This window comes from Tamandua tetradactyla, chromosome 4 (genome assembly GCF_023851605.1).
Source record: "Tamandua tetradactyla isolate mTamTet1 chromosome 4, mTamTet1.pri, whole genome shotgun sequence".
Taxonomy (NCBI): Eukaryota; Metazoa; Chordata; class Mammalia; order Pilosa; family Myrmecophagidae; genus Tamandua; species Tamandua tetradactyla.
The window spans coordinates 22,365,826-22,391,800 of NC_135330.1; the positions used below are offsets into that span (position 1 = coordinate 22,365,826).

The window sequence follows — 25,975 nt, forward strand, 5'->3', positions numbered from 1 at the left end:
AGGTAGCTAGTCCTCCTCCGGTAACCACAGTCATGGATCTGTTCTGAGAGAGTGGTCTGTCTGAGAATGGTTTATCTCAGGGCCCCCACCCTGAAAGCAGACAGAAAGCTCTTCCTATTTGCAATAGTAAAATATGAAAGCAGTGGAGACACAGGGGAAAGAGCCCCTACTGAGTTTCGGTGGTCAGACCCTCTGTCCTAGCTCTGATCTTAATGTGCTTTGTGGCCCTTGAGCTAGGTCACTTTGAGCACTAAGAGAACTAACACTGAGAAGATGTGGAGAAATTGGAACCCTCAGGCACCATTGGTGAGAATGTAAAATGGCACATGCACTGTAGAAAGCTGCATGGAAATTCCTCAAAAAGTTAAATACAGAATTACCATATGACCCCACAATTCCTTTCTTAGGTGTATACCCAGAGAAATGTAAAACAAGGACTAGAATAGATACTTGTACACCAATGTTCACAGCAGCGTTATTCATAAGAGCCAAAAGGTCTATGAATAGACAAAGGGATTAACAGCCCACGGTAAATATATACAAAGGAAGATTATTCTACCATAAGAAGGAATGAGACCTGCTGCATCAAGAATGAGCCTTGAAAACATTATGCTGTGTGAAATAAGCAAGGCACATGTCAAATACTGTAAGATACGTGTCTATGAAATATTTAAAACGAGCAAATTTATAGAGACAAAAAGTAGTTTAGAAGTTACCAGGAGGTGGGAGGAAGGGAGAGTTGTTGCTTAGTGGGTATAGAGTGCTGTGAATTTTGGAAATTAGTATATAGAGAGAGACAGAGAGAGACAGGGCGAGAGAGAGAGAGAGAGAGAGAGAGAGAGAGAGAGAGAGAAATGCCTGCAAAACTCTTGGGCAAGGCTGTAACTGGAAAAGTTGTGATTCAAACTCAGATTTATGTGAAGCTAAAGCTCATGTTCATGAGCTCTCTGAAACAAAAATAGTCTTAGAATTGCCCTTTGGCTTCAGTTCAGTACTCTAGGCTGCTTTTCCTCTGTCCTCTGTACTATTCCCAGGGCTTTGGATGGGCAGAATTACCTTGGCCAAGATGGGAAGATGCGAGTGTCTGGTTTTGTTTGTGAACTCTTCTATGGAGTTTGAGTCTGCTTCTAGTCTCGACTGGTCTTTGTCCAAATGTATATAAAGTCCAAATTCTTAGCAAGCTGGGGCTGGGGTACGGTCAGGTGTAGAACAGAATAAATGAAAGCAGTGTCAGCTTGGCCAGGACTTTTCAAAACCTCATAAAGTGGATGGGCTGTTGGGTTGGTCTTTTTCCTCCAACATCTACAAATAACCAGATGTGTTTCCAGGGCTGCAGGCCAGAGTTCAATTCCACTGCAGAACTGGACCAAAAAATATTTTTGCACATAGTCAAAACATATGACTAAATCCTTGAGTCTGGAGACCATGTGGCCTAGCCTCCTCAGCTCCCCAAATTCTTCCCCACAGTAGGATGAGGACTTAAATTCCACCGAAAGAGTTTCATTCTTTTAAAGCTTTGACTCCTGTTAATTCTATTCTTTTTCTCAGAATAATCCATTGAGCTTCTATCAGGCATTCAAATACAGCCCACAGAACTTTAGAATGTTCATTCAATCTTCTGACAAATATTCTGGTGCTGTGCCTGGTGCTGTACCTGGTCGGGAATTCTTTCGCAAGGCCTGGTACTGGTAGGCAGACACTATGGCAATATGGATATTTGGGAGAGGAAGTAGATTGGTGCCAAAGATAGAAGAACAGAGAAATAGGAGTATGGTTGGGGATGGTGAGGCAATGCAATGGCAAAAGGCAGAGACAAACACATTTTGGGATGAATTTATAAGGTCAAAGTAACCTTTCAAGTTCTGGATTTCTCTCTTAAGCTCCAACAGAATGATTCTGTATGAGTCAGGGTTCTCTAGAGTAGCAGAACCAGCAGAAGATATCTGTAAATACAAGATTTATAAGGGTTTCTCATGCAACATGGGAATGTGAAAGTCCAATAACCATAGGGTAGGCTTTGAAGCTGGCGAATCCGTGAAGGATCTGGATGAACTCCACAGGAGAGGCTTGCTGGCTGAAGAAACAGTGAAAATTCTCTCTTCCTTAAAAGTCTTCAACTGATTGGCTCAAATTCAATGGATTGGATTATACCATTTGGAGGAAAAACACCGTTAGTTGAGACACCCTTAGTTGAGATACCTTAGTTGAGACGCCCTTAGTTGCAATCAACTGACTGATGATTTAATAAAGCAGCATTCTGGTTTAACAACCAGCCATGAAATATCCTTGCAGCAACAGTTAGGCCAGTGCTTGCCTGACCAGACAACTGGGCATCATCACCTGGCCAAGCTGACACTAGAACCTAACCATCACAGACTCCATGCCACTTCTTTCCATTTCCACTGACATTTATGCTTACTTTTGCCAGATGGGCATGACACTTTCTAATGCCAGATGGGCATGACACTTCCTAATATGGTATGATTATGTAACAGTTAAATTGATGATGTGTGTTAAGTGCCTTGCACAGCACCTGGCACAAAGTATGGAGGCAAGAAAGTAATATAATGTCATTACTATTATAAATATTTGTAATCTAATAGAAAGAGAAGCAACATCCTGGCTTCCAAAAACCACTTTCTGTAAATTTGGGGGCCTACCTTAGGAATTGTCTGTGTTGCTCTCCTGCAGGGGGACAATGAGATGAGCCACAGAAAGTAGATATTCAAGGCTCACGCCCTCTAAGAAGCCTTCCTTCCATGATAATTCCAATTCATAATGAGTTTTCTTCCTTGTGACATGTTGATGTCACCATCACACATTTCAACTAACTTGTACTATCATTAAGTTGTCTCACAACTTTACAGTGCAAGATTTTGAAGGCAAACATTGCACCATATACTACCCATTCTCTCACCACAGTACTGGGGTTATGAACCGTTTCTATAAATAATGCTGGGTGGTACTCAGTCTGCTCTCTGTCTTCTTCTTAGTAAGAGTTTTGCTCTCTTCTCCATGTCCATGTTGCAAGCCTGCTAGTCTCTCCATCAGATTTTAAGATGATGAAGCAGAAATGACTATGGATCAACTTCTCTGGATAGAAAGACATTTCAGAGGACAGAGTGAGAACACCTCCCCCAGATACAAATACCTGCTTCATTTTAGAAAAATACAAGTAGTGGAGGCTACCCCAAAGGTTCTGAGAAGATCCAGATTATCTGGAGATATATTTATACCCTGAGAGTAATTATGGGCTAAGGCTTAATGTTGGAAGCTTCACGATAAGCAAACATTATGTTTGTCAAACAAAGGATTGAACACTACCTCATTGCCTCTCTTAAAATGTGACAAGTATTCAAAACACTCATAATGTACATTTAATATTTATGGATTTTAATTGAATCAAAATGGTACAGCTCAGGGGCTTTGTAATCTAGCAATTTGGATTTTAATTTCAGCTTGGTAATTTATCAATGGTGTGATATTTGTAAGTTACTTAACCTCCCTGAGACTCAGTTTCCTTTGAGTAATCACAGCAGTAATAAATAGCCTTTATTAATCACCTACCATGTGCCAGACATTGTACTACCTGGGTATTAATTTGATCATGAAATAATCCTATGAAATTGGCTTAAATAATCACTTCCTTACCCCTGTTTTATATATAAGAAAACCCAAGTTCAGAGAGGCTAAGTAACTTTCCCTAAGGATATACGACCAATAATGTATATATATTACCTCATTTGATTCTCATGACAATTCTAGGGTGTTATTTTTGTAGAAGGAGAGACTGAAGTTTAGAGAGTCAAAATAACTTGCATAAAGGTAGTAGTGAGGCTGCGTTATGAGAACTGTTTTGTCTTTGACTGCAGAGTTTATAAGCTTTCCATTTCTTCAAGAAACTTCAACACAAACACATTTTGTCTCCCTCTCCCTTCTCCTCTATGTCTCCTTCTCTCCCTCTCCCCTACCAGAAGAGGAAAACCTAGGAAAGGTGCCCTAACTCTGTGGAAATCTCTTATTTATTGGAAAGATTGTGTCCAGCAGGTACCCAGACAGAAGCTAATTCCCTCCCGGGAGAAGTGACCCTTTGCCATCCTTACGAGAACAGCCAAGAGCCTTTTTGCACAGCTCGAGTTCCCCCAGACAATTGATTCCTAGTACTTATAGGAGAGTGACCGAGATGGAAAGTTGGCAAGAATCCTAGATGTGCTGTAATCCTGCTCTCTCCCCATCAGGTTTCTTGCCCTCCGAAGTCATTTTTACATGGATTTGCTATCTTCTTTAACCTAGCACTCACTAGCACTTTATCCAAGAACAAAAATAATGTAAACATTTAATATCCACATGCTGAAATGCGATATCAGACTACCTGCTTGGGTTCCAGCTCTGCTCCACTAGCTGTGAGCTGGCGAGGTGTGTCTTCTCGTGTTCCTGAATAACAGTCTCCTTGGGTGTATAACTGGAACAGTAGTAATGTCCCTGCCTGCCTCCCAGTGTCACTGTGAAGACCAAATAAGATTAGACTACAAGTAACTCAAGGACATAGACTCTCTATTGTATATAAAGTATCCCTGGAGTCTGGCAGAGCCTGTGATGATGGGCATTTGGTGATGAGTGAATGAGCAAATGAACATATGAATTAGAAACTCCTCATAAACTCTAAATTGCCACACAGATTAGGGCTATGGTCATTGCGCCTATATCTAATGTAAACATTACACTGATTTTTTCAGTGATTTTAATTGCTTCATTCTCTTGGCCATAATTTCTAATCTACAAAGTAAAGTGATTACTCTAGATTACAGCCAAGGCGTCTTCCAGTGATGGCATTTTTTAATTCTGTTATGCTTTGTTTGTCCTTTAAACTCCCAATGTTTGTTTGTTTTTACTTTTTACTTTAAAGTAATTTTAGATTTAGGGAAAAGTTGTAAAGATAATACACAGGATTCATGTACAACTTTCACCCAATTTCTCCTAATGTTATTTTACATGACTAAGTTGCATTTATCATAATTAAGAAATTAACACTGAAACAACATTAAACTCCAGACTTTCTTTGGACTTCACCAGTTTTTCCACTAATGTCCTTTTTTCTGTTCCAGGATCCAAACCCTGATACCAATGTTGCATGCAGTCCTTACAGCTTCCAAGATAACACATGCAGTATTCTGTTTTGTAAGCTTGTGTGGACGCTAAGGTTATTGGGAAGATGGAAACCTAATAAGAATTTGTCCTGAAGTTAACCAAGTGTGTCAGCTATCCTCTGCACTATCTCTTAGAGATGCTAAGGGAATCTGAAAAGATTATCCTGCAGCTTGGTATATACAGCAAACCAAAATGAAATATGAACAATAACACTGAACCCCGCGTTACAGGCAGGAAAATCACCAGGCATCTTTGATGAGGGTTCTGGGCATACTGGCTGGGATTCCAGCTGGCTTAAGCCCCAATTAATCTAATGTACTCTCTCCTTAATTATTTATTGGAGGCCTACTATGTGCCAAGCGTTACTCTAGGGATTGGAGATACCACGGTAAAGGTGACAAAGTCCCTGTCTTCACAAAGCTTACATGTTGAAGAAGACAACTAATAAACAAATAAATGACAAACCAGATAGGGACAAATGGAGTGAAGGAAACAGAAAAAAGGTTAAGGGCATTGGGAGGCGATGCTGATTTTGAGACAGAGGCCAGTTTCTGAGCAGGCCAGAATTGTGCACCATGAATCCTTAGAGCTATGAATCAGCTCAGCACTGTACACAGACTTGGTCTTAATTATAGTCTGATTATGGAAAACTGAGTTCCTGCCCAACATATCCAGCCTCAAATTGACCTTAATACTAACATAGCTTGGTGGGATGCTTTTCTCAATCTCATGGCCTGTCTTTGGTGAATTCATAAATTCAAATAGGCAGCTCTTAATAAGTGCTTCTATTTTAAAACGTCTTTGGGGGAGCATTTGAAGCCCAGGAAGAAAAACAGATAACCAATAGACAGAACATTCTTTCTCTTTGTTCAGTTTCGATTTAAAGCTAACTTTTCCAAAAAGGCCTTAACAAATCCCATATTCATTACTTTTATTGACTGGCCCAGTGTTTTCACCTACACTCTCTCTTTTAGGCAGCACAGCAATGCCCTCTGACAGCTTGTGAGGTGGGTGACATTATGTCCTTTTGCCTGAACGAGGAACTGAATACCCAAGACCAGAGCTAAGACCTGCCGGAAACAGGACGTCCAAATCCAGGCTCCCTGCATGTGGCTCAGTCTCTCTAGAAAATTCCAGCTTTGCCTTGCTCCACCCAGCACCCACATGCAGTTGTTCTCGGTCCTTGGGCAACCTTGCCCTATTGTAAAGAAGTTGTTTTCTGTGTTCAGGAGTTTTTACACTGTGATTAGTGGAGAGGGAGGAGGTTGCCACTGAGGATAGACGCAGAGAAGGAAAACTCACTTGACCCTGCACATCCCAAAATGCCGCCTGCCGGCTTTTCACTTGCCTCCCACTGGCCAAACAGAATCATGTTATTTCACCCACTTCCTCTTTTGCTTCACTTCCAATAGTATTGGGAGTTAATGACAGACCAGTTGGCAAGTTGAAAGCTAAGCATCATTTAGCTTTTCTCACTGGCAGGGAGGCACACAAGTATCAGCAGAATGCAGGAGAAATCTAAGTGCATTTTCAGGGCAAGCAGTGACACAGGGTATTGGAAAGGAGGCACCTTAGGAGACAGTGCAGTCTGACTGCTCATTTTCCATGAGGTCTTGGGGCCCTGATTGCTGAGCGTCTTGTCCAAGGTCATACCACAAGAAGTCATGAGAACCAGGATTTAAACCCAAGCCTCCTGACTCACAGCCCCAGGCTCTTCCTTTGCAGTCTGAGGAAGCATCTCTGAGTGCTGTTTTACTGTGGCTCTGCAAAGGGGCCCCATGCATATGGTGGGCCCTGAGATGGAAGAAGCAGAGGGATGGCTGTAACTAGGTCATTTCCAGGCTCCACACCAGGCAAGGGGCCCAGCTGCAGGGAGTCGCTGGAGACTGTCCGTCATTGCGAGCGCCCGACTCTGAGTCAGACTGCCATCTGTCAGAAGGGGTTTCAGATAATTAAATCTGCTCCCCGAGGCAGTGAGGGTGGGTGAGGATGACCCAGTAAAGGTTGTCCAAGCAGAGCCCACATAGTCACCAGCCTTGGCAGCCCTGGTCCCCCCACTTGCAGTGGCCTGTGGGACCTGTCACCCCACCCCTTCCACTGGCTGCCCCGAGCCCTCTAGGAGGCGGTCACTGCAGCTGAACACAGACGCTTCGGTGTTCAGACTCAGTGCATCCAAATGCAGGCTCTGGAAACAACCTTGCGGCCACCTTTGGCTCACTTCTAAAATGACTAATGGAATTTTTGGACATTAAATGCGATAATCCACATAAGCTCTCAGCAAGGTATCTGCTCAGAGTAGGCCCTCAATATATGACAGCTGTTTTCATTACTCAGAGGCCTCTACTCTGGTCTGACTCTCCCTACCCTTTGGTGTCTCCCGCTCTAAGATTTCCCATTCTTGATCTCTTTGCTACTTGAGCAACCTCCAGAGTTTCAAGCCTGATCATGCATCGTCTCCTTACTACCCCAGGAGCCTGCTAGAAGCCCACAGAGAGTGTTCTGAACTGCTCTCCCTGCCAGCTGAGGCTCCTTCTCCCTGGGCCTGCCCCCTCCAGGGTCTGCCGTCACCACCCCTTCCTGCCTTCCACCCTCTGGTGGCCCTGGCTCCATCTGGCTTCCCTGACCATGCAGACCATGGCATCCCGTCCAAGGACATTACAGCTCTTTAACCAGATAAATCAATGCCTGCTCCTGCACCTCTGTAGAAGCAGATGAAGTCATGAAATGTAAGGTCCAATAGTCCAGCATCAACAGTGACTTGTTAGGATGGACTCTTGGCAAAGTCATGGGACTAAGACCTGGTGGGGATGGTCACACCCCACAGTGGAGGGCGGGCTCTGACCAGTTCCGTGTCAGCTGCCCAAGCAGATCAGTCCTGTGGGCATGGCACCTCTCTCTAAAGGCCTGTGGTAAACTATTTTCTATTTTCTAGCATGGGACCCCATTTTAAATTCAGATGAAAATAAGGACTGGCAGAGAGCTCATTTAAGAGGGGCAAGAGAAAGCTGTCTAAAGTCATTTTCCTTTGTCTCCTCTCCTCCATTCACATGCTCTAAAGCAGTATTTCCCAAACTATCTATGGTGAGCATCCAGTTGATGATTTTTCCCAAACTGTTGTGGACTATACAATGGTAAAAATAAATGGCTACAAACCTAAAATGGCCATTTGGATGTCACAACAACTTTCAATTGCCATAAAAATTGTAAACACTTTTGGCTTCTGTAATTATCCTTGTGCAGCTGGTGACAAGTGGTTTGCAGACCCACACCTGTCCCTGCACCAAACTTAGAGTACGGCTGCTTCCCGAAGGAGCAGAACCACAACGGAGTTCATCTGCCATGGACACTCCCCATCCTGGGTTACCTCTGCTCAACTGCAGCCCTGCCCCACCCAGAGCAGGGCTGGTGGATTTCCCAGCACTGTTTTCCCAGATGTTAGGCTCTGCTATTCCCTGAGGGTCCAGTGGCTCACCACAGGGTTTGGGATGTACAGAGATGTCCCCAGCAGGAACCCAGAGAGCTGCCCCTTACCATTCCGTTCCAGCCCTGTTGATCTCCTCCCACCAGCACTCCGTGGGCTCCCCGAGGCTCTGGGGCGTAGGCATGCAGGCATAATTCCATTGTCTGTCAGAACCCTCCTTTTTGCTGAAGATGCTCCTCGCGGCCACCACCACCTGGCCTTGCGGACACTGGAAGCTGAAGCCCTGCCGGTTCAGGTTCACCCACCCGTCGTCGGCATAGTCAGGGTACGGCTGGTAATGGTACCCATAGTCGCCATACTGGGCCCAGGCCACCGTGGCCAGTGGCAGCAGCACCCACAGAAAAATGAGGTCCATGCTGCCTGGGCTTCTGGCAAGATGTGTCACCCTGGGTCTGCTGGGCTGGCTGTTTTATACAGCTGCCGCTGACATGTGGCCTCCAGATGTGGTGAGTAAGATCCAACTGCAGCGTGTCATAGTTAAAGAAAAACTTTTCAGCGCTGAGATGTTGGCCACAAGTACAGCCAGGATGTTTTAAGGTGGAATTCTAGGAACAAGCAAGTTGAAGAAATTCTCCAGAGACAGAGAGAGAACAACTTTGCACATAGGTTATCAAAACAAATGGCTTCACATCCCTTAGAAACATTCCTTGGAAAAAGTACTGGTTAGCAGCATATTTGTCCTGCATCTCTGAGCACCTCACTCCTCAGTGCCCCCCTCCCCACATAAGCAAACCCCTCTGTTTATTCTCCAACCAGCCTGCCAGGACTGTACAAATATCCAGAGAGTGATTTCAAAACCAAAATTATAGAACAAAAGGACAGAGTCATTCAGATGTCTACTGGAACGGATTCCTGGATTCTTGTATGTTTGCAGCCCAACATCTTTTAACCCTTGAGAGTAGGTATGGGGTACCAGTTTGCAGAGCTGCTCTGGAAATTCTTCAGATGCATCGTTGAAGTACTATGGACTCATGGGAGAGATAAGTTGGGCATTATCTCTGCACTCAAGTATCCTTCTAGCCACTGAAAATGGACCCAGTCACACCTAGAAACTGCAGTTTTCTCTCAGCTACGTAAAGATGTTTAATCTCAATAACTACATGTTTTACCCTTCAGGGTTTTTCCTTTCTTGTTTTCTTTCTATTGAAGTATCATTTACATCTAAAAATCCATCCTCTTAAATATTTAGCACATGGTCACATAACAACCACCATGATCTCAGCAGAATAATTCCATCAACCAAAAAAATCCCTTCATGCCTTTTCGTAGTCAGCTCCTGCCTCTACACTCAGCCCCTGGCAACTATTTATCTACTATTGATGCCCTCTTCATAATATCAAATAAATGGAATTGTATAGCATGTAGTCCTTTGTGACCTTCCTTCACTCAGCATGATGCTTTTGAGATTCATCCATGGTATGGGTATCAGCAGTTTATTCCTTTTTATTGCTGAGTAGTATTCCATGTATGGATGTGCCACAGTTTGTTTATTCATTCTCCAGTTGAAGAATAGTAGGATTGTTCCCAGTTTTTGGTAATTATGAATAAAGCTACTATAAACATCTGCCCATACAGGTTTTTGTGTGAGGAAGGTTTTATTTCACTTGGGTAAATACCTAAGAGAGGGATTGCTGGGCCATACAGTAAGTACATGTTACACTTTACAAGAAACTGTTAAACTGATTTCCAAAGTGGCTGCACTGTTGTGTTTGCCTACTAGCAAATAGACATTAAATTTTTTTTAGCCCTCGGCTTGTAGTGACATTGTGTATGATTTAGATTTGTATTTCCCTAATGACTAACGATTTTGAGCATCTTTTCATGTGCTTATTTGCCATCTGTATGTCTTCTTTAGTATTGGGGCTGTTCAAATCCTTTGAACCCTTCAGCAATAAGCACATGGTACTTCCCATTTTTCATCAGGACTGTCCTTAAGGAAATTTCTTCAAATTGTAGCTGTAGGTCAATTTATCAGAAACCTGTGTGAACTTTGTTAAACTATAGACTCCTAGGCTCCACCTCAGGGCCTAGCAGAATATAACCTCAGAAAGCATGTGCAGAAGGCTACATTTTAGAAAAGATTTTCCTGGTGATTCTTTTTCACACCAAAGTTTAAGTACTACCTTCCTAAAGGAATGTGGGGCAGAGGAAAAATCACACTATAAATCCTGTCTCCGGCTCAACAACATGTCATGTTTACCAGATGCCATTCAGACTAGGTTAAACATCAAGGTAACATTGGAGAAAGTCAGACACAGCAGTGTGTGTGTGTGTGTGTGTGTGTGTGTGTGTGTGTGTGTGTGTGTGTGTGTGCATGTTAGGAGGAGGGCAATTTGTTGTGATGATGGTTACTGAAGGGAGGACACAAGGCTCTGGGCTGAACAGATATATGAGTCCCAGTTTGTTTTCGACACCATCTTCTCCCACTTCTTCTTTTGCAAAATGTCTTAGTTTGCTGGGGCTGCTGTGCCAAATATGACACAGTATATTAGCTTAAACAACAAGCATTTATTGGCTTATAGTCTTGTAGGCTTGAAGTTCAAAACCAAGATATCAGCAAGGCCATGCTTTCTCCCAGGTTGGGTGATGATAGCAGTTCTCTACCACAGGGTGATCTCTCTCTTCTTTCTGGCTTCTTTTGTCTTCTGGCTTTCACTGACTGCATCTGAATTCCCTCTGCCTTATAAGGATTCCAGTTGTGTGGACTAAAGCCCACCCTGGTTCAATTTGGTCTTGTTTAAATAGGATCTTTGATGAGCCTATTCTTAAACGGGTCTACATCTTAACTAATAACAGTATCTTCAAAGGTCTTATTTACCAGTGGGTTCACACCATTGGAACACAGTTAAGACTTGAACATATCTTTTGTGGGGGATATAATTCGATCCTCAACACTGTAAACCGCCCAGTTGCAGCAGCTAGAGTCCTCCCAGCTTAGAGCAGCCAGTCTGACTTATGCTATGATGAACAATCCTTCTCAATTCTGTCAGCAATCAAGTATTACCTGGATGCTCTTAAAAAACACCTGTGCCTGAGCCTGACCCCAGACTCTTAGGACCAGAATCCTCTGAGTGGTGCCCAGTCAGTAAAAACCTTTAAACCTCCTTTATGATTCTTGTGTAAAGCCAGAGTTGAGAACCACTGCTCTAGGGAACTTCTGTTTGTCACCCTAATGCTCAAGAGTTGTATTCTACACTCTGGGGGTGACTTAAGAGTGATCTTAAACCTAAAGAGCCCCAAAAAGACAATGCAACTCATTGTAAGTATTCATCTTTTTTACAGTTATATATTTTACAACAATTTCCAGGCTTTGTGTGGTTCCCGTTCTCTGCAGACCTCTCATATTACAGCTAGAGTTACCACCACTGGACTTTCTTGGTAAACATCTTTATAGCTTAGGCCTGTTCGGGTGCAGATTCCACTTACTCAGAGCTGAAAGCATCCTAACTCATGCAATGTGTTGGGGGAGCCAGCAGAAAATTCTGAGAACTTCGAGTGAGTTGCTGGAGAACTCAGGAAGAATGGATTCTCTGAACAGGCATCAATAATTTAATTTGAACAAACTCAAAGATTACCATGTGTTTTTAACTAAATTACCACATTACTTTCCTTATAAGTTTACAATGTATATTAGTGAGAAATTATCGGGATCTGTTTTTCACAGACGAGTAAACTATATTTTTGCCCAAATTCCCAGAGCTGGAAAGTTCCTAATCTAGAATTCCTTCCATTCTTCCATCAAAACTTCAATCATTAAGGGCAGCCAAAGTTGCAGCTCAATCAAGCCCTTTCTAAGCCTCATTCCTTTGCCCCTTAATTTAGCACACACACTACTTAAACACAAACAAATCTCTCAGCTGAAATTCACCCTGAAAACTAAAAGATGGCCATTTCCTTCCCTCTTCCCCAGTCTTACTTGCTGATGCATATCTTAAGCTCACTTACTATCCCCCTCTGGCTATTTATCAGTCCTTGGATTTTTAAGCTTCTCGTCAAGTTTATTTCTTTCAGACCAGAAGCCTTTCACTCCAAACTATTGCTGATTCTAGGATTTTCAGCCATTCCAACTGTCCCTCCAAACTCTTTCCCTCTCAACTTAAGATAGCCAGAGAGTTCTACACCCTGTCAGGCAGGGTCTACACTCCCTAACAAGTTAGAACATCTGCAGAAGATGGACTGTCATCCCTCAGCACCCCTTAAGATTAAGGGGCAAGAAACTCGCTGAGGGGGGATTTAAGGCAGGCTAGGACAGGCAGAGAGAGAGGACAGAGGAACCATCAGTGAGCCCTTGCACAAGGATGTTGATCAAGGTCAGCAGGCCCTGTGTCCAGCACACGCCATGCCCAGAGGCTACCCGCTTACCAGGAAACTCCCGGCAGCAGCCAACCCATCTAAAGCCAAACGATCCCCATCTGAATGTATCATCTTTGGAGAAGGAACAAAACTGCAGTCACTGATCATAAATTAGCATTTAGAAATAATTGGCAAGTAAAATAATCATAAAAGTATTTGTACATAACATACAAAACTAACTTGCCTTATGAATTTCTGTTATTGTTGTCAAAGTCTGCTTAGTAGGTTCTGGGACCTTGAAGAACTAAGGATTTGATCAGTTTTCCAAGTGTGGTCCCAGGACCACCAGTAGCCACATCACCTGGGAACATATTAGAAACAGGAATTTCCTGGTCCCATCAGTACCTACTGCAGCAGACAGTCTGGCAGTGGGGCTCAGGAACATGTGTTTTAACAAGCATTTCAGGTGATTCTAATGCACGGTGATGTGAGAGCCATTGTGTATACCTCCACCCAAATTCCAGGAGTCATCACTTTATAAGGGGTCATATTAGTGATACTGAAGCAAAGGTGGTGCAACCCCCCTCTGAGCTTATCTGACCTCAACTCATTCATTTTTTATTCCACAGCCCACACTTGTAACCAATGGGTTTTTTCACCACCCAATAGATAAATGCATTTGAGATATTTGGAGAGATTCTGCCAATGTACACTCACAGGCCTGGATCCTCCTCCTTTTTTCTTTCTTTTAATAACAGCATTCTTGAGATACACAATTCGCCATTTAAAGTATGCAATTTAATGGCTTTTAGTAGATTCACCACAATCAATTTTAGATTTTCATCATTCCAACAAGAAACCCTGTATTGTTAGCAGTCACTCTCCATTTCCCCTGAACACTCTGCCACTAATCTACTTTCCATCTTTATGGATTTGCTCATTCTGGGTATTTCATGTAAATGGAATTATCCAATATATGGTATTTTGTGATTGGTTTCTTTCACTTAGCACAATTTTGTCAAGGTTCATCCATTGTAGCATATATCAATGCTTCTTTTTTATTGACAAATAATATTCTATTGTATGGTTATACATCTTTTATTTATCCACTCATCAGTTGATAACCATTTGCATTGCTTCCACTTTTTGCTATTTTTAACAGTGCTGCTATGAACATTACTGTTTAGTTTCTGTGTGGACATATGCTTTCATTTCGCTTAGGTGCATTACTAGGAGTAAACTCGGTGGGCCACATGGTAACTCTCTTTAACCTTTTGAGGAGCTGCCAGACTGTTTTTCAGACCAGCTGCACCATTTTACATTCTCACCAGCAATGTGTGAGGGTTCCAATTTCTCCACATTCTTGCCAACGCTTGTTATTAGGCCAGGGTTCTTTTGAAAGCTGTGGAAACCCACAGACATTCCAGGTGATATTTTTTGAGGCCTGGATCCACTTCTATCTGGCAGCCTTTTCAGAGCTATAATCCCTTCTCAAGAGATTCTGAATACTCTGCTTTGACCTGATCTCAGTGGGGAGCCCCCAGAATGTCCGAAGAATCAATTTGTCTCTCTGAGCTACTCCTGCATTTTAAGGGACAGATCCTTCTTCATATTGGTAGGGAACACTGCAGACTCTAGGTCTCCTTACATCTGAATTCACCTGGAGTATTCTAGGTGTGTCCTTGTTGGCTTTGTGGATGAACTACTGGGAGAGCCAAGGGCATGGCTTATTCTTATGCCTAGATGAAGCTGGTATTCCCGGATGAGAAAATAGGTAGCTTTAAATATTGGCTGAAAATTATTGCAGGATTTTATCATTGCATTATGTCTTCTTCCCCTTTTAGCACCTTGTGGATAATCAGGATTTGGCTACAGCTCTGTGTAATCAAATTACAGGGTGTTTAAATACGTAATTGTCAGGAACTCCATGGCAAGTGTCTGCTGAGCAATCTGCATTGTTCAGAATGAATGTTTGCCAGTTTCCCAGTTTAGCTGAAGAAGGCTGTTTGTAGCCTAGGGCTGTCCAGCTACCTTCCCCTTTCTCAAGCTTGCTGCCTTTTGCATGATCTATTGCTTTTCTCAAATCTTCTGTAGAACCCACCATTAGGCCATTTAGGTTAGACCTGGGGCTACAAGTGTGGTTAAAAATGCTCATACTGGAGGAAGCAAGAGAAATAGTAAGCCGAGCTCTGAAGCAGGGGAAAGAGAGGAGAGATGATTGGAAGGGGTAGAATAAACTGCACCTAACATCTGCCAGGCATTCTACTATGTGTTTCCATGTGACAGTTCATTTAATCTTGCAACAGTTCCAGGATAACTATTTTATGGTTGAGGAAAACAGGGTTCAGAAATGATTGTTAACGTGACTGAATTTTCACAGCCAATCCATTGCACAGAAGAGACTTGAATTCATCTGTCTGATGCTCTTAAGTGAGGAGATTGTATTCCTAGATGCCAGGTAGTCAGGTAAGAGCCTCAGAGCACTAGCAGATGGTCCTGAGAAGAGCTGGACATTTTTGGAATCCAACCATCTGGGTTAGAATCCTGCTTCCACAAGTAAGCTTAACAACTTTAGACCAGGGTTTCTCAATCTCAGCACTATCGATGTTTTGTCCTGGATGATTCTTTATTGGGGGGAGGGGGAACTGTCCTGTACATTGTCGAAGTTTAGCAGTGTTCCTGGCCTTTACTCACTAGATGTCAGTGTACCCTCCCCACCCAGCAAGTTGTGACAACAAAAATGTCTCCAGACATTGCCAAAAATGTCCCCTGGGAGGCAAAATCACTCCTCATTGAGAACGACTTAGTTAGACAAGATCTGTTTTAATTATCTGTAAAATGGGTGATATTATAGTACTTGCTACTTTTACCACTACAAGGTTATTGTGAGAGTCAAATCAAATGATGGCTATGTAAAGCCTTTGTAAAATGTAGTGCTTGGTACAAGTATTGATTGTCATTATCATCTCTGAGAGACACCTAGAAACCAGATTTGAGTTTGCATCATCATTTGCATCCAGGGCTCTGCACAGTTGAGAACATTCTTGTGCAGATGAGTGAATGGTGGGGATTAGGAATGAAGGAAGCTGGGAGGGTGTAGCTTTACCACTCAAAGGGTCTCCACTAATCGAGAGAGTTGGGATGGCAGAGGTCAGTGAGAGGGAGTTTGCAGAAAGAGGTGTATCAGGAGAGGGAGGGAGGAAAATTCAGGAGCCTCTGAGTAGTAGGTAGATGGAGGAGTCATCATGGTGGAGGAGGAAGCCTTCTTAAGCAATGGCACCAGAATTCTCTTGGGCATGGAGAGGGGAGTGAAACCAGATTAACTCTGAAATGCTCCTGAAGGAAACTCACAGATTTAAGTGCCTAATTAGTGTTCTGGGATAGTGAGGATGAAGGAGGTCTAGAGAAATTTAAGTCACATATTATGTGCTTGTAAGAGGAGCAACAAAAATGAGAAGATACCTACTATAACCCAGAGATGCTAGAGAACATGCTAAAGGAATATCCCTTTGAGAAGAAAACAATCCAATCAGAAAGCACTTAAGTGAGGACATTCCAAGTCAAATGTCCTCGTTGAAAGCAGCTTTATAGGTGCTTGTAACCTGAAGTTTATGAAATAACAGTAGCTTTCATTTGCAATGCATTTTACATGTGTATAAACCATTTGATCTGACAGATAGTAGGCACTTGGTAATTATTTATTCTCTTCCATTTGTAAGGCTTTAATCTGATCTCAGCTCATCTGTGCATTGCTGGAGATAGTAAAGCTGGTTTTATTATTTCTATTTTCAAATTTGGAAAACTGAGGCTCTGAGAATTAGAGTGTTGCCCAAAGTTACAAAACTACTGCATGACCTGTCTGGCCACAAACTCACATCTCCTAAGTCCAAACTGAGGCTCTTGAAGCACACCGCATTACTCTGACATCAATTCCAAGGAGTTCTGCCAGGTATCTCTGGAATCTGGAGAACTTGGCATTGAGAGACTTTGTGGTTGAATTGTGTCCCCCACCCCCACCCCCCACACACAAATATGTTGAAGTCTTAACTCCGGTTCCTGTCTGGATATAGATTTTTTTTTAATAGAGTTTTTGAAGATGTACATTCAAGTTAAGCTGAGGTCATACTGAATTAGGGTAGAATCTAATCCAACATGACTGAAATTTTATAAGAGGAGAAAAGACAGAGAGACACACAGGAAGAAGATGACCACATGAAGATAGAGGCATTATTGGACTTATGCAACCCCAAGCCGAGGAATGCCTGGTACCACCAGAAGCTAGAGAGGCAAGGAAGGATTCTCCCTTAGAGCCCTTGGAGCAAGCATGACTCCCTTGATACCTCAATTTCCTATTCTGGCTTCCAGAACTGTTGATTTAAGCCATCTAGTTGTAGTAATTTCTTACAGCGGTCCTTGGAAACTAATACACTTGGTGCACATGTCCTTTAGGGAAGCAAGGTGGCCCAGCCCCGAGTGCTTTAGAAGACCCACTTCATACATGTTCACCAGCCCCTTCCCCCAGAGCATCCTGAAGACAAGGAGGTGGGGGCTGGGGCATTTTAGCTAGGGAGCTAACCTTCCTGAAAGAGACTTTAGCCACTTGCCCTTCAGATGAACCAGCATTTCCATTGTCTCTGTTAATTGGTTCCTCTAGTGCTGCTGTGTTTGCTGCTTCCTCTCATCACACCTGGCTTACTATTTAAGATTCAGGCTCTCACTGCCATCCCTGTGGCTCCATATTTGTACTTCCTTCTGGCACTGTACAGTCAGTCAACATCAATGAGTTTCAGACATTGGACCTGCTTACCTATGAAGCCTACAGTCTCCTCCACTCTAAAGACTCATGCCCACTCCAAATAAGCACTTCTCAAAGTGAGGTCCATAAACCACCTACCTCATTATCATGGAGGAGCATGCTAACCAGCAAATAGATCCATGGTTTATTGAAGTGGAATCTCTAGAGGCAGGGCCCTGAGATCTGTATTTTTAATAAGCTTTCCCTAGATGACTTTTATACATTCCACAGTCTAGAACCACAGGCATATTTATTCCCTGAGGGTATTTCTGATTTTGTATTCTTCCCCAGTTATGAGGCAGAACAAAGCAGGCTTCTCTGCCAACTCCCGGGGTGCTGGTCAAAGCACGGGCGTGCTTCTAGCTCCAAGGCACGTGGGCTGTGCAGAGAACTTTGCACTATAATCTGGCTTTCGTGGAGTTGACTGCCTGCCTTCTGCGCACACTCCACCCACGCAGACAGTGACAGAGCAGAACTGAGAACTGCAGCAAAGGCAACAGCTCCGCCTCCCTCCTTCTCTGTCAACAGCCTGGAGCTGAGCACACTGCACGCTAATTAGTACTATTTTCTACTCCGGTTTATGAAAATGCTGCAATATTAACATCTACTAAAATAATTTAGCTCTCTTCGGCAGTGGCCTGTCTCCACCTATGCAGAAACACTAATAGAGATTGCAGTATTTCTGCTGTGATGTCAAAGCCCCGTAGGGTATATGTGTGTGTGCCAGCACGCATGCATGTGCACATGTGCACATGTATTTACTTTACTTGTAATCTATCATGAAAATTAGATGAAACAATACATATGAAGTCCTTAGAACAGAGCCTGGAGCTCAACAAACATGTGCTGTTATTTTGCAAAGTGATGTGCTGGGCATTCTCAATGTCACTTTCCAAATGTCTTCTCTTTTCTGCACTGTGCCCCGGGAGGCCTTATGTAGTACATTAAGTGCTTTCTTGCCCTCTGGTTCCTTGTTGGGCTCAGCCAATGGGAGGCACATGCAGAAGGATGAGAGAAGAGAGGGGTCAAAATATTAATTCCCCTGCCAGGCCCTAGTTGACAGAGACTGTGTTTCTCTGCAAGTAGCCCTGGCTTCTGTTGCGTGGCCCCTCTTCCCAAGCTAAAGCCTCTGCTGGGTTCCAGGAACAGCACTCCATCATCCAGGTGCTCCAGGCCCAGGGGTGGTGTTCAGTGGTTTCCAGTTTAGCTGGCCCTGGGTGTTCACCCTTCATCCTGCTCACGTTTTTGTAAATAGTTCCTTTATTAATCCTCTTTAGGCATACTAAAGAGATTGTTTTGAGTATACACTTATTTCCTGCCCAGGCCTGACAAAGGTGACTGAATTTAATGCCATGAAGATCCTGAAACCTTGGGACAGTCTTTAGGACTGGGTGCTTGTCTCCCGCTGCTAATAATTTTAAGCTACTTATGGGGGAAGAATGTTCTCCCAAGCTATTTGATGTTGAGAAGCACCAACATGATTCCCTTTTCATTGTAAAGCCAACACTCCTTCTATCTGTTGCTCCACCACCCTCATATCATTCTATCCAAATGCCAACCTTTGCAACTTTTCCCATTGAGGTAGTAAAAAGTAAATCTTTCCTGAAATACATTAGGAATCTCTCTGATTTGTCCTTAGACACATGAGTCATTCTTCCCCACTGGGCCACAGGAGATCTCTGTCCCTGGAGATCCCCTTGAGACAAAAACAATGTCTCCCCGACATGCATGCTTATATCAATAAAAATGTGGCACATACTTGTACACTCATTATATCTAATGTCATTTCATATTCTTTGAGGGGCACATTATGTTAATTTTATGAACAAGATGACTGATACTTAGAGAGAAACTTGCCCAAGGTCACACAACTGGTAGAGAAGGTCTGTTTCAAAGTCTGCTGGAAAACAAAGTCTGTGTTCTCCAGATGAGGGATGTCTCACGGTTGCGTCAGAATCACCTAGAGAGCTAGCAAAAGAAACAAAAACAAAAATTATGATATTTATATCTTCCTGCCACCCTCCCTTTCACAGACTGATACTGGGTGTCTGGTGAGGGGACATGGAATGGGAACCCACAATTAATTTGCCTGTTCTCTCCATGGCCTGGAATGCCCTTCCCACTTCCCTGCTCCTGACAAACTCCTCCTTGCTTAATCTTGACTTAATTCTCAGTTCCTTGGGAAGCCTTCCAGACCTCCCCCACTCAGCCAAATCCCCCATGCCGCACTCTCCAGGAACTGCATACACCCCCTTCAGAGCTCTTGTCACAATTGCAATCTTATAATGATTTGTGTCACTATTTGGTAATGCCCAAGTCCCCACAGCCTGTAAGTTCCGTGATGGCTGGTTCCAGAATGGTGTTTGCTAGTTGTTATTTCTTCATTGTAGAGTACTGTGCTTGGTACACTGTTGACATTTAATAATTGTTCATCAGCTCCTTGTTGACTGAAACTGGGAGGCTAAGGTCCCCTTCAGTCTTTGACTTCATACACACCTATCCTCAGGAACAGGGCATGAATTCTGTTTGTCTGACACTGAATTCAGATCATGTAGTAGCTCAGAAAGAATGGTTTTTCTGACTTATTTTTGGACATATGACCCCAGGATACCCTGCAAAAAGTTACTGTCTGGATACCTAGAGAGTAAACCATCTGAGAGCAGTGAACCCATCTGTGGTGTCCACCACTGATCCCAGAGGCCAGCTCAGGGTCTGGTGCATCCACTATAGAAGCTGAATTAACATTTCATTGGATCACCCCGTTGACATAGGCCAGCTCCAATGAAGTGAAAATATAATTTACTCCTCCTTTCTCATTTCACACTCCTCCACCCTCCAAAATATTTCCAGGAGTCTCTGAATCAAAATTTGATATAATGTGATCTTCTGGTTAGTGACATACAGAGAAAATGATGAACAATAAACAGCACAACTTATGGCAATATCCAAAATGAGATGGCTCTAAGAAAGAAGTATAGTTCATGGAGCAAAGAGGCAAAACTGAAAAAAGTGTCATACTTTGTAAATATAGGTGCATAAATATACATACACCTCTTTTCTCCCCTCACTCCACCTCACTCTCTATACAAATGTGTGTGTGCGTGTATACATAGGGGTGTTTATAATAGCTTCTACATGGAACGTATCCGTTTTGTGACTATAAGGTCAGACAAGAGCTCATTTCAGTTGGACCTCACAAAGAAAATGCACTGTAACTCAAAACCATTAGTAGCTATCAAGTGACTTTTGAATTCCGATAAACTCAGTAAACCAAATTATCAACACTTTCTGAAATATTTTGATTTTAAGGAATTTGACCTGATACCTTACAGAGGCACCAAATGGCCCTTGCCCTCTGTCAGGCAGAGGCACGCTTACTTCTTTACTTACTTCACTACAGCCATTAGCACTGATGGTTTCCTGAGGTCTGGGTTCTAGGGTTTCTACCCTGGATTAAGACAGTCTTTGTCCCATATACACCTGTGTGTATAGGACCCACTCCTTGTCAGATTTCTCCATTTTCCCTAGCCAACTCCTTCTTTCTCTCTCTCTCAGACAATTCTCTCCCCAGCACCAGTTTGCCCCTCCAAATTTTAATGTGGAGGGTATGCCACAGTGAAGCTGTGCTTTCTGGCTTCCTGAGTAGCCACCGATGGACTGGATAAACCCTGGAGCTGCTGGACAGTGTATGTTCCTAGGGTTGGGGTGCATGGGGCACAGAGCTGAAATGGGCAGATAAATATCCCTCCTTTCTGTCTCCCAGGGACTGCACCAAGGTACAGTTTCTCCTTGCAAACTCCAGACTCCCAGGGAGCATGCCTGCTGAGTATCACTGCATGCTTTAGCTCTTTCTTTACCTCACTTTCTCTTTCTCTGCTCAGCCTGGCTGTTCTGGGGTTGCATCTCTAAAATATTTCCTTGATATTTTAGCTCTTGCCTCAGGTTCTGATTTTAGAGGACCCTGGGAAGACAGGATGGTGAAACTTGGGCAAATTAATAATATATCTGTTTTTCTCCTCCGTAAAACAGTGAACTTAATAGTTCCTTCAGCATATGACTGTTGTGAGAATTGAGTCAATAAATGCGAAATACTTGGAAGAGCCAGGCACACGAGAGGTAAATGATGTTGGCTTTTATATATTATATAATGTAAGGAAATTTGGGTTTTGTTAATGAAAACCGTCTGTTAAACTCTAATTCTTTAGGAACAATCTGATAATTGTATAAAGTATCTTCTTTTAAAGAGGTCAGCCAAAAACAAAATAAAAGCCATACCAAAACAGAACAAAACAAACACAAACCAGTATGTGGGGAAAGGGTTATTAGTTTAAACGGGAGAAAGTAAATATTATTTTTGCCAGGTCTCAGTTCATCAATCTTTAAAAAAGAAAATCCTGATTTACCATGAAAAATAAAAAAAAAAAAATCTTCCTCCTCTTTCTAAAGGCAGAATGGTCATTGACTTAACTCTATGAGCAGTGTATTATTAGTTAGTAAACTGCCAGAATGTGATATACCAGAAATGGAATGGCTTTTGAAAAGGGGAATTTCTTAAGTTGCAAGTTTACAGTTCTAAGGCTGTGAAAATGTCCAAATTAAGACAAGGCTATGAAAATGTTCAAATTAAGGCATCCAGGTAAAGACACCTTGGTTTGAAAAGGCCAATGATGTTCACGGTTTCTCTTTCAGCTGGAAAGGCACATGGTGATATCTGCCAGCTTTCTCTCCAGGAATCGTCAACAGTTTCCTAGGGGCTCAGTCTGTTCTGTTAGCTCTGTCAGTTCTTTTGACTCTAAAGCTTTTTCCAAAATGGTTCCCTCTTAAAGGGCTCCAGTAAATAACCCCAGCTTGAATGGGTGGAGACACATTGCCATGGAAACCATCTAATCAAAGGTTACCACCCACAATTGAGTGGGCCACATCTCCATGGAAACAATAAAGAAGATTTCACCCAGCAATACTGAATGAGGATTAATGGACATATCTTTTCTGGGGTACATAATAGCTTTAAACCAGCAAAAGTAAGTATACCATGGCAACGACTTTATGGATGTAACAAAAGTTGCCACCTTCATGATTATGTGCTGGACACTATGCTAAACTCTTTTTGTTTATCATTACATTTAATCCTCACAACAACTCCTTGAGATGGGATTATGCACATTTTAGAAATGAGGAAACTGTTCACAGAGTGCTGTTATTAATAGCCCAAAGTCACATAGCCAGGTAATATGAGTCTTGGAACTAGGACCAAGGAATTCTGACTCCAGAGGTCATGGACTCAGCCTTGCCTATATTGGGAGGTAGCCTGGGTTTAGCTCAAAAAAAAAAACAGTCATTTATTACAATGATGACAAAGGACTGCTAGTACTGAAGGAGTAGAGTATAAAATGTTTATCTGACTCATGATGGTAATCTATTTTCTTTAATTATATGTACACTTTACAAGTCAGATGCATAGCTTTGAAAGAAAGTGCCTATATGTTGCAACCCTTATCCACTGATTTGTCCTAGACCTGCGCACACATATTAGCATGCAAATACACACAAAAACACAAACACAGACATATACACAAATACATGCCTGCACACACATACACATATATGCACACAAATACACCACCCTAAAAATATGAAATAGACTTTTCAAATATTAAAAAGTAGCTTACAAGAAGCCAATGATGTCAAACTATAATACTTCACGTACCCCACAGTAAACCAGGACAGCATTCTGGTGGGTGAGGCGCCTTGCAGATGCATAACTTCCACAGAACAGCTCACACCGGGGAATCAGAACATTTGTAAACACTGCCATCTCAGCAAAGAATACCCTAAGTGCCTGGCGAAGTCCCTCCTTTGGACTGATTTCAGTTTGTTGTAGGCAACAACCCGTTGCAGGCATCCCTGGTTCCTGGCCTTTGGCAGTTAGAGTTATTTGAACTCGATGACTGTGCTTGCTCAGTTGTAAAGTTGGGATTGTTGCGAGTATGAAATGAGAAAATGCATGTGAAAGTGCCAAGCACAATATCTGGTAGTATGAACTCAATAAATGTTATCTATTCACTATTTTCGGCATTAAGAGCTCAGCTCAAATGCATTCTAAAGATTTACCTGACCACCCGACTAAGAGTCATTGCTCTCTGTACTGCCATAACACATTGCCTGTATTTCTTATCAACATGAAGTTGTCATGCTGCCTTGTGTTATGAGTAGTAGCTTATATGAAATTCCCTAAACAAAACCACGTGCTTGCTCCTTGTGGGCAAAGACTGCTTGTTTCAGTGATGTGTTCTACACAATCAATGGGGGCACCTAGTATAGACTCAAAGCTTATTGCTGAACTAAAGTAAACAGTGAATTAAAACTTCTGAAGGTGCACGGGTGGTTCGGTGGTTGAATGTTCACCTTCCATACGGGAGACCCGGGTTTAATTCCTAGACCATGCACCACCACCCACCCAAAGCCCCCCCAAAAAGAAAACTTCTGCCAAACTTGATAGCTAGGACAGGCAACAACTAAAACTGCAAGAAGCAAACCATGATTAACAGTCACCCTGAAATGGTCAGGAAGTTGATTGTGTGAGAGGAGACAGAATCCTGTATACAGAAATTCCACTTACAAGGGAAATCATTGAGAAAAATTCTTGCTTGTGGAAATCAGAGTACTTACTCAACTCCTAGAGTTAATAGTATTAAATGAGCTGCTTGGACAGCATTGAAATGGATGAATTGAGCAATTTCCCCCTAGGTTTGCAAGAAAAGGGGATCAAGATCACTTAATTGCTGACAGCTAATTTAACCTTTTCAAATCCAACTTTACTCTCCAGCTAAAGACAAGGCTGTTTTATGCATTATATGTGTAAAATAATTATTAATTGCTGGATCTTTCACAACTAATATTTATAGACTGCCTAAAATGTGTAGTTAACATGCACACAAGATCTCATTAACAGACTGGAAGAGAGGTAAGGATGAAAATTGGAAGTGGGAAGAAGATGATGGAAATTAAACTGCCAAAGGTTCTCACTCAGAACTGCTTCCACCTTACCTGTGAAATTTTATATTCTCCATAATTTTCCAAGAGAATGTTGTGCAACCATCTCACACCCAAAAGACCTGCTGGGTGAGAATTGTGGTATGAGGTTTCAGATGTCAGGGTTAGATATGGCAGTACTTTTCCATGAAGCAAAAGCAGACAGCACCTCCCCAACCTTAGGGCTTCATCAAAGGAAACCAAATGCTTGCCTCAAGTGCCAAACCTGTGAGCTGGATGAAATGGAGGAGAAAGTTAAGAAGGGAGTATTTTTTCCAGCATATATGTAGCCCCTGTCCCAAGTCAGAGTCAAATCCTGTGATAGTAAATCTGGCTTCATGCATTTTTTTTAACTGATGTGATTCTGGCTCCCCCTCAGTGTTAAAGGAACATTTATAAGCTATGATAAAACATAACGCTTTTATAAACTGTATTTAGTATCCACTGTTGAACTGAAAGGTTTCAAGGCTGGGGTTGTTAGTGCTGGTGTCAGCAGGGTTGGTTCTAACTCTTATGCTCCCGAAGTCCACAGACTTCTGTTCGCATCTGGGCTCTGCTTCACTCATGAAGAAAGTCAAGCAAGTTGCTCACCCTTTCATGCTGGGGTGGAGAGAATAGTTTCCCAATTGGTAAAATGAGCTGGTCAATGTAGCTGATAAACAAGGCAGTGGTTCCTAACATTTTGAAGATCATCTCTGGGAATCTGACAACTGTAAACCTTCTTTCCAAGACAAAGCATATATATTCAACATTTAACCTCCATTTTGGGGGGATTTATAGACACCTTGAATCCATCCATAAACCATGGATTAAGAATCCCCACTTTAAAGGAATCTTTTCTAATATTTTCTGACTTTGGATTAATATCCAGATGAGGTAAAATACAGGGAACTGCTCCTATACTCAAAGAAACCAGTTTTAAGTTCAAATTCCAGAAAACAGTTGTCAGGTTAAAAATGAAAATTCTTATATCCGCATAGTATTATGAGCTTCTAATCAAATGACCTCAAATTATAAGCCTTAGGTTCCTTTCTGCATATTTCCTCAATGAATTGAACTTTCTCCTTGCATTATGATTTCAAAGATATCTCCTCAGGAAAAAGATATTTTGAGCTAGAGTGTGAAAATAAACAAACGAAATAGTCAAATTTTGATAAGAACTCATACTCACCTGCTACACCGCCCTGATCTGATTCAGTACTAGGAGCCACCCTAGGGAAGCCATC

The 25,975-nt window shown here is 42.5% G+C and overlaps 1 protein-coding gene across 1 annotated transcript in view; it reads right to left on the reverse strand.

Annotated features, from left to right (window-relative positions):
* The window catches only part of DPT (dermatopontin), a 31,691-nt gene extending 22,630 nt beyond the window's left edge, over positions 1 to 9,061 (reverse strand). The window contains exon 1 of the mRNA XM_077156898.1: positions 8,680 to 9,061. Within this exon, the coding sequence (XP_077013013.1) occupies positions 8,680 to 8,984 (305 nt within the window). The 5' untranslated portion in view covers positions 8,985 to 9,061. The remainder of the gene's footprint in view (positions 1 to 8,679) is intronic.
* Between the last annotated feature and the right edge of the window lie 16,914 nt (positions 9,062 to 25,975).